This window comes from Haplochromis burtoni, unplaced genomic scaffold, assembly GCF_018398535.1.
Source record: "Haplochromis burtoni strain Fernald_Lab_line unplaced genomic scaffold, NCSU_Asbu1 Contig_68, whole genome shotgun sequence".
NCBI classification, from domain to species: domain Eukaryota; kingdom Metazoa; phylum Chordata; class Actinopteri; order Cichliformes; family Cichlidae; genus Haplochromis; species Haplochromis burtoni.
The window spans coordinates 1,819,012-1,828,364 of record NW_024582429.1 but is presented as its reverse complement, the minus strand read 5'-3'; the positions used below and the strand labels follow the sequence as shown (position 1 = coordinate 1,828,364).

The window sequence follows — 9,353 nt, the reverse complement described above, 5'->3', positions numbered from 1 at the left end:
GACATGTACACGTGTACATGCCGCTAGAAGGGTCGCTCATATTGATAACCCTGACAGTCCGAAAAGGCGGGTAATAAATTGTGGCTAATTCAAATAGACAAATTTATCAAATGTATTTGTAAAACGCGGGGCAGAATAAGCTAAAGGTTACCATAAAAAATAAATATAATTAATATGTGATATTAAACTCTAAAACATGGAGTCAAATTTCAACCGTGATTTTACAGCAGGGTCGTCAAGTTAACGATTATAAGATGGGGCAAAATGTTCAAAATAAAAGCTTTCTTTGGTCAGCCAACGGGCTGCCTTGCAACTAGGGTAAACAAGCCTTTACTTTGAAAATCAGTAACGGAAATGTGTGCTTGCGTCAGAGGTAGTTTTATTTTGACTGGTTGACCGAACCAGCTGAAGTGCTGGTTCGGTTAGTTTACTGCTGAAGTTAGCGCCGTGTTAGAGACTTATTTCTTTGTGGAAATGTGGTTTAATTTCCCGCTTTACACCGACTTCCAGGCTGCCACATAAAGGCGAACCAGTCCGTGCTGGCTGAACTGGAAAAGTGAGCTTTTTTCGGCTAGCGAGTGAGGATTTGGTCCCGAGCATCCTGCTAGCTTAGCAGCTAAGTTAGCAACACAAACCAGAGAGGAGGGAGGTGAGCAGTGTTTACTTTCATTTCCAGTAATGACAGCTCTGTGGAAGCTCGATATCTGCAGGATAACTTGATGAATTTATCTATTTTTATTAGTAATTATTTTATGCTGTTATTCAAACGTGATAGATGTGCTAGTCTGACGTTATACTTCCCGAATTAGCGGTTGCCATGCAAATGTCAGCTCACTGAAATTACATAAACTCAAAGTGGCCAGCGAAGATACACATACTTAACGTTTAGTAGGTCATATTTGTGGCCATGGCTCAAAGGAACTATGGCAGTACAGTTTTTGTCACTGACAGCTGGAAGAAGACATGTGACACTGAACACATACCTTCAGATTTACGCGTCATATTTCTGCCGAATTAAAGAGCAGCTCCTAAAAGTTAATTAATGTCCCAGGTTGGATTTTGTGCTTGTACTTCATGGAAATGTTAAGGTAAATGCTAAATTACACGATAAGTTACCGGGTTTTTGTTTCCATGCAAGTAAGAAAAGATTTAGCACTTCGAATGACACTCCCCCTGAAACTTAAGAAAAGATAATTGTTATCATCATGGCAGTAACGCAACAGGCTTCATAAGCTACCTGACTGCTTTTTCTTTCTGTCCAGGTGAGAGGTGAGAACCAGGGTCACCGACCATGGCAGGTGGGATTACAGACACAGGAGAGCCCTACTCTCCATTTGTAAGTTTCCAGCATGCAGGAGTTATCTCCCAGTCTCTCTTTGAATATTTAAAACACACCATTGCTGGTTTAAAACAGCCTCTCCTACTAAAGCACACTGTTACGAACACATGAAAGGGCGTTTAATGTTCAACACATTATGACCTCTAAAGGCTGCCACACTGTGCTGCTTTTGGTTGTAATTTGTAGTTTAAAGGAAACAAAGGACGGTGTGTTAGTCACAGCTTTCATGTCAATGAAAAGAGGAGAATCGAAGGAAATTGTTTGACTTCCAAGCGTGGCTGTGCTCTCGTCACTTCTGTCCCAAAGCAGCTGATGCATTTAGTCACTAAAGGAGCTAAGAGATGGTGCTGGTTGTAAGGACACCTAAACACAAAATCAGTGCTGATAGTTTAATTAAATTAAAAGTGTTTTCAAAGAAAGAGTAACATAGCAGCTATGTGACGGCCAGGGAATGATTTACTTGACCTGGATAGAAAATTAGAGGACATTAGTGTGTGATGGTGTCACTGTAGGAACCAAAGACTGGAAAGCAATGATCTTTCAAATTTTAGAAGAATTAGCTTAAAAAAATAGCAGATTGAAACTGCTGAGGTTAAAATCCCGATTAAAAAGCCGCAGCTGTCGTCTTTGTCAGAGCTCCTTTTAAGGTCAGGCACATGCTTAACCACCTGACTGGCCTCTTTGAAAATGCTGTAGTTGCAGTATTGTTGCTTTATCGCCAACCTTGGAACTTGTTTGAACAAAGCTCTTCGAAGCAGAGAGGGTTAAAAGCCTTGTCACGGGGCCTGAGATTGAACCCCTGACATTCAGAAACCCAGAACCCTGTGAGCTGAACAACCACGTTAAATACTTCGTAAAGTTAGGACACGTCTGTGTCAAGTTGCCTCAGAAATGTATCCGTGTTACTTTTAGGATCGACTATTGTGCTTCCTTATTATCAGGCTTTCCTAAAAGCTCTCTGAAAAGTCTTCAGTTGATTGAAAATACCACAGTGAGAGTACTAGCTTCACTCTCAGACTGCAGGCTTGTAGTTATATTTACTAGTTGTTGTTCATGTTCACTGTATGCAACGTTTTTCTCCCCCCTTTGGTTGATCCTGCTTCTACTGGCTGTCTCTTGATGTTAAAATAGAGTTCTTCCTCTCCACAGTCACCAAGTGCTGCTCGCAGGGGATCATTTCATTTTTTTGGTTCTCTCTCTAATATTCTTACAAACGAAGGGTCTTGAGATGACTTTTAGTGAAAATAGCTGATCAAGTCTGCTTGTAAAAAGAAGTTTTGTGTGTGAAAGTGCAATGATAAATAAAGAGGAAGCTTAAAAGATCCTTCTACGTCCTCTTTTCTTCTTTTTGTCACGTCAGGCGTCTTTACTCAGTTCGACAGCTCAGTACATACCCTGACTTTGCTTACTTCAGCATGACTTTGCCACAAAGAGTCAGCTCTGCTGGTCAGAAGTTTTTCTGTTTTTGTTTTTTTTTTCTTTTTCCAGGAAGTAAAAGCCTTGAATGATTAAAGCACTCAGCTATCCGATAGTGTAAGTGCTGCCCAATTAAGCCCTACTGTCTCCCTTGGCACTGGCCCATTCTTCCACCCAAGTAGCTTGATCTATATCAGCCCGGGTGCCAAGGAGCACCTGATACTGTGGTGCCTGAGGATTTGCACTTGAGGAAAAAGGCTTTTAGTAAATCATTAATAGTTTCTAATAATATTTTCTAATATTATTATACAATAGTAAAAAATATTGGATGTCTGTGGAGAGATGGGGTCAGCAGAGGTGAAATGAAAAGCTTGTGCGGTGATAAATGTTAATATTTATCAGGAGCACGCCTGTGCATGTCTTTACCTCCCGTGGTTTCCTCTCCAGGTGGGGCTGGTGTACATGTTCAACCTGATTGTGGGGACCGGAGCTCTGACGATGCCCAAAGCCTTCGCTCAAGCTGGGTGGGTGGTCAGCTTGGCCCTCATCACCTTTTTAGGATTTATGAGGTGAGTGTTGCTCTGATCCAAACTTAGTTAAATAATAATAGTCATTGACTTCCACCTCTGCCTTTTTTTTCCTGTCTGGGATTCACAGGTAAACGTGGGTTTCTTTCTTTGGTTGATATTTGCCACCCAGTAGGCCTTCTTTTACTTCCTCTTTCACTAATAACACGGCACATTTTAAAAACTCTATTGTGTCCAGGTTACTTTCTGTTAGGACTGCATGATTATGCCGGGTGTGATTTGTTCGTGGTTAACATCGCTGGCCCTGAATCTGAAGGATTGAGCTGCTTCCAGGAACGAGCTCTCGATTTGTTTCTTGTCTGGTGTTTGTATCGTCTTTTAATGTAGCGTTACAGGTTCAGACTGTTTACTGGAAACATAAAACTGCACGGTGCAGGGAGGAGCTGTGATTGGCACATGCAGGCACATCACCAGGTGGAGATTTAAAGACAGATTGATAGCACTCACCTTCAGTCAGTTATCTTGATTTAACTGAGACAAGCCAAAATTGTAATCAAGTGAAATTGTGCAGCCCTGTTTTCGTTTTTTAAATATATCTTCCGTTTACAGATGTAGCCTAAACATCTCAGATGCGTGTTGGTATTTAAGTTTAAGAGAGAGAAGCTTGTAGCTGAAATATGAGAAGTGCTCATTCAAATGACTTCATGACACTGGACTTCCTTTGGTCCCTATCAGTGAACCCACAGCGAGAAGCAGCAATGTTTATTAAAGACATGCTGAGGCGCTGAAATTATTCAGGCTTTATTGGCACACTAATGTGCAGGGTCAGTTATGTCGAGTTTTCAAATGAACATTTCTTTTGTAGTTTTGAGTGTTTCTTGCCAAATTTTACCCCTAAAATCAGATTATTATGTAGAAAAATATCTGATTTAAGAAATATATAAAGACTATTTAATTAACAAAAGTGTCGTGGCGTGGAGCACAGATTGCTTCAGTGGTTGTTGGTGGTAACTCAGGGATCTGAAGTTTATTTGAGAAAGGATGGAGCTTTCATAGTTCAGGAAACTGGACCTGGATGTGTAGCTTCTGGTGCCAACTAGCCTCCGGTTAGCTGGAATTAGGAAGTGAGGAATACACTGGAAGTAATTCTTTATAATGCAAGGTCGGATCAGGGTTTGGTTACCCAACTAATAATAATAAATAACAGAAATGCAATAATTCAGGATAACTTAACTGAATTGGGATTTATTAATAAATGAGTGACAGGAAGTCTTTGCTGAGTGATCCTACTCACACATGAGAGGAGCGAGTGGAGAAATAAAACGAAATAATCACGGTGATGACATCAGTTTCATGCACAGAGACACCAAAGTATGTTTTAGAGGGAATCGCTTTATTTTTGTCTTGGTTTGTTTTGTTGTGAACATTTTTTACTCCCAGTATAGAATATTTCATGTTGTTCATGTTGTGTATATATTTCTCTGGTGACTGTTTGGTAGAACAAACTCACTCTGCACCCTGGTCATGGAGCAATCTGCAGAACACACTAAAGCTGTTCATTCATCTCCCTGGAAGAGCTCCGTTTCCAAGCACGTTATCCCTGAGCTGGACTTTGTTTTGGGGTTTTTTGTAATTGTTTGCTTTGATTTTCTTGATCGCGCCTCTTCATTTTTTAGCTTTTGCAACCTTTTGCTTTCTTGGCAGTGTGCTTTGAAAAAGAGATTTTAATTATGGGGAGCGTACCGGGCAAATAAGGATCAAATAAATAAATGCGTATAAAACTTTGCTTCTTCCACTTCATGTGGAAGAAACAAAGAAATGTTACTGATACTGGATCAGTTTTTCAGAGTTGGGATTACACTCAAACCAGCATAAATATGAGAATGTTACATCCAAACTCTGCAATCTGTCATTGCGAATATGGAAAGTTTATGGGGAAGGCCCAGTGTAGGCTTTTCCTAACAATATGAACCTTTTTATAAACCCATTTTCATTAAACTTATTCTAATCTGAAGCTTTCACAAATCCCTCATTTGTTATACACAGAAACTTGGTGCTTTCCTTTCTTCGCCAGCCTGCGGCGGCATAATAAATGAAGGTTTCTGCTGGTGAAAGCACCATTTGATAATGGATCAGACTTCTTTTTTTTCCCCCCCTGTCATTAAAAATATGACCTGCTAACTCGATTATCATCTCCTCTACAGCTACATGACCACCACGTTCGTGATCGAGGCGATGGCAGCGGCCAACGCTCAGCTGCGCTGGAAGAGGAGAGAGCAGGAAGAGGTGAGATGATAAAGCGTCGGAAGGAACAGGCTCTTACTCTATATGTAAATATCCTTTTTAATAAGATGTGGGCTGGACAGATCGCTCTCCCTTTGCTGTGAGGATGTGTGTCAGACAAACCAAATATTAAAGAAGTAAATGTTCCTCCCTGTCAGGGGGAGTTTAATAAGACACTTAGCCAAACAGAGCTGCGACCCTGCAGCAAGGTGAAAGTAATGTTTAGTGTTTAAAAGCAGTGCAGGGATGTTTCGAGCTCTTAGGTCTGCTTAAGGTCTCATTCTGACACGTTGACGCAGCAGAACTTGAACAGCGATAAAGTTGTAAAATGTTTACAGTAAACACTGAGAGTGAAAGAGACCAGAGACAAAACAGCAGTCAGAGGAGGCATTCGCTTCCTTGCACATTTGGTCTGCATAATGTAAAGCCAGTAATGTCTCAGTCATATCGAGTAAAATCAGGAGGGAACTGCCTAGCGACTAGGAAAAATTGGTGGTTGCTCAGTGATTACGTTGAATTTTTTTGCAGTTTGTCCGTCTGAGTTTGAGTTGAGAAATACCTTAAACCTTCAGCGACCGCTTTCAATTTCAATGGACTCAGCTGGCTACCAGCTATTTTATTCTAGTTGTTCTCATATAATTGCAAGGTTGGCGAGCGTTTGTGCCATTTTTCAGTGTGGTCACCGTACTACAGCGACTCTGAGTGCAGTCACGCTACGTCCACACTTGCACGGGTATTTTTGAAAACTGAGATTTTCCGTTTTTGGTTTTTTTTTTTTTTAAATCCCGTCCACACGTGCAGTTTCGGAAAAATATCTCTGTCCGCATGTAAACACTAAAAACTAAATGTTGGCCAATCAGAAGTCTAGAAGCCTGGGAGGAAAAGGGTAAACAGGGTTTGTGCCACCACTAAACCTGAAGTACTGCTGAAAGGTTTTAGTTTTTCTGGTCAGGCAGCTAATTTTGTGTTATTTTTCAAGTGCGTTCATCATTTCAGATGTTATTAACTAAAGACAGTATTTTGGCTGTTGTGCAGACACACAACTTAGGAATGAGCAAAATGCAAACAGCATGCATCAATTTAATTAAAAAAAAAAAAAAAAAATTATTCAAAACTGGCGTTGGGATTTGGGTTGTGAGTGTTGAATGTCTGAAGTTCACCCTGATGCCTGCGTCTTTTTAAATGGAAGGACAGTAGCTGCGTGTACATGTAAGCGTGATGTCAAAAATGGCACACGCCTTTGACGTTGCGCGAGTCTGCTAATCAAATTTAGAAGAAGGAGAAGACGTTGCATGAGTAAATCTCAGTTTTCCTCGTCCACACCTAAACGCCAAAACTGAATTTTTGAAAATCTCCATTTCATTGACCCAAAACGCTGTTTATGTGCGGATGAAAATCCCGAATGCATAGAAGAATCTGCGTTTTCAAAAATACCCGTGTGCATGTGGACGTAGCCTCGGAGACGATTATGGCAACAGATTTGCGTTTTTCACTGATTTTTTTTTTTTCCCCCGTTACATTTATTGCATTATTTTTACAGAAAGGCTGCATGTAACTACCATTCAAACTGACAGCAGACCAGCTTTGTGTTATTGTTGTGTTCTGCTCCCATTTAAAAGAAACGAGACTGCAAGATCATCGCGGTTGCAGCGATTTTGGTCGTAGCAACGACTGCAACCACTCTTTCCTTTAGTGTAACTGTAGCTTCAGGCTTTGTCACCTTGACAGAAATCTGTGCTGTTTTCTGTTTTTCTGGGTATTTGCATCCGTTTAGACTTTTGACATGATGCAGGAACCCTGCTCTTCTCTTTAGATTGAGGATTTGGCTCTACTCGAGCAGACACAGGTGACATTTGTAACTGTGATGCCAAATGCAGAGAAAACAGCTTCACCACATCTTATAGCGCTGCTATGAAGATTAAAGTGTCCACTGTACTGTGCAGTCATTTGACTCGAGAATGAGAACGACAGTCTGACTTTAGAGGTTTGTAACCTTTAAACACGAATGACGTCTTCCTTATTTGAGTTTATCACCACACGGACATTTGGACCTTCTTTATAGATCCGGTGACTGTCTTCATTTCACTCCCAGTAAAAATCACTTGACTGTAGAATATTTAAAGCTTAAAGCCTGAAAGTTCTCTCTTTTAAAAGGGAAGCTGTATTTTTTTTATTTAGGGGGCTGTTGTTGTTTTATTGCCCAAACCTAGCAGAAGTGAAATGCGCCTCTTGCCACTCGTCTATAAGAAACCCAATTTGGATGAAGCCGTCGGTGTAGAACGATACTGATTACCAGAGGAAACAACAGAGTCTTAAATCATTTTTACTTTGCCTTAGAAAAAAAATCTTGGTGTACTCCAAATGGCTCGGCCTTTGCTTTTTTGTTTCTCCCTGGGTACAGAAGTCATCTTGCTTAATGCCTGTGGGTTTCCAGTCGAGGAGTTATGAGCCCGAGGACAATAGCTCGGCTCGAACTGAGCCTCAAACACTCAGCCGTGATTCATGGCTGCTGTGCTGCTCAGCATTTTCCCTCCATCTAATGGAAACGGGAGAGCTGCTCAACACTTTATTTCCCTCTGCATGAGTGAAGCCTCTTAACAACAATATACGCTTTTTAAAACAAAAACACAAAAAACCCCATCAGGTTCAAAATGAGTTTATTTAGCAAAAACCAGAGAGCAGTCAGTCACCATTACCTGCTCTTTAGTTTGCACCGGTGCATGTTTGTCATGTTTTGACATCACATATGTAATTGTCACCCACTGATTTTGGACTCAGCGCTACTGATTTGGACGCCACCACGTTGGGTTTTTGAAAGTTACCGTATCTGAATGAGAGGTGGCGCTCTAACAGTTCATATGGATGTCCGACACAAACAGACACCTGCTAATTAGTGCCAAGCAACACGCTAATTAAATACTGATGAAGTTCATCCACCCGAGCACACAGCAAGGGAGATCTTTGTCTTCAAAAACACTCCAGAAAGCTTATATAAACTGTACTTTAGCATCAGCTTCATTTTTCAGTCCCTCAGGGGTCGCACATCCTCCTCTGTCACACCAACCCTCTGCATCATGAATCTTCTCTGTGGTCTTCCTCTTCTCCTCCTGCCTGGCAGCTCCATCCTCAGCATCCTTCGTCCAGTATGTCCACCCTCCTCCTCTGCACATGTCCAAACCCTCTCAGCCTCTCTGACTCTGAGCTGTCCCTCTGATGGACTCATTTCTAATCCTGTCCATCCTGCTGAGTCCAATGAACGTGAACATCTTCAGCTCGGTGTCCCGTCTTCCTCCCAGTGCCACCAGCTCCACACCATACATCACAGCCGGCCGCACTTCTGTCTTGTAAACCTCTCCTTTCACTCTTGCTTCCATCCTTCAGCTGTCTTGTGCACTGTATTTAAACTCTAACACTGAACACAGGACATACGTTTGACCTTTGTCAGCTGGTTTGGAAGGAGAGAGAATGAGTGCCAGTTAACATATTGTTAAATGATTTCACTAAAAATAGTTGGTGGATGGATATAAGCTGTGATATGTTTAACCTCTTTATATTATGTTTTTGAGGGTTAATGATAACAGCAGGTGTAAAGTCCATACGTTCCCAGCTTTAAGTCAGCACAGATCCCTTATTGCAGCCTTTCTCAAACAGTGGGGTGCGATGCCAGAGGGGGAGCGTGTGACCCCGGGGAGCATGCTTTCTTTGCTGTACTAGAATAGAGTGTGATTGCACATCCGCTACAGTAGGTGGCAGGGTTTTTTGCACTGAGCACGTGCACACACACAGCA

At 41.5% G+C, this 9,353-nt stretch overlaps 1 protein-coding gene across 2 annotated transcripts in view; it reads left to right on the top strand.

Moving 5' to 3' along the window:
* The first annotated feature begins 379 nt into the window (after positions 1 to 379).
* The window catches only part of tmem104 (transmembrane protein 104), a 72,233-nt gene continuing 63,259 nt past the window's right edge, over positions 380 to 9,353 (top strand). For both annotated transcript variants that reach the window (XM_014334176.2, XM_005924160.3), the window contains exons 1-4: positions 380 to 649; positions 1,263 to 1,336; positions 3,203 to 3,324; positions 5,487 to 5,568. In XM_014334176.2, the coding sequence (XP_014189662.1) occupies positions 1,292 to 1,336; positions 3,203 to 3,324; positions 5,487 to 5,568 (249 nt within the window). In that variant the 5' untranslated portion in view covers positions 380 to 649; positions 1,263 to 1,291. The remainder of the gene's footprint in view (positions 650 to 1,262; positions 1,337 to 3,202; positions 3,325 to 5,486; positions 5,569 to 9,353) is intronic.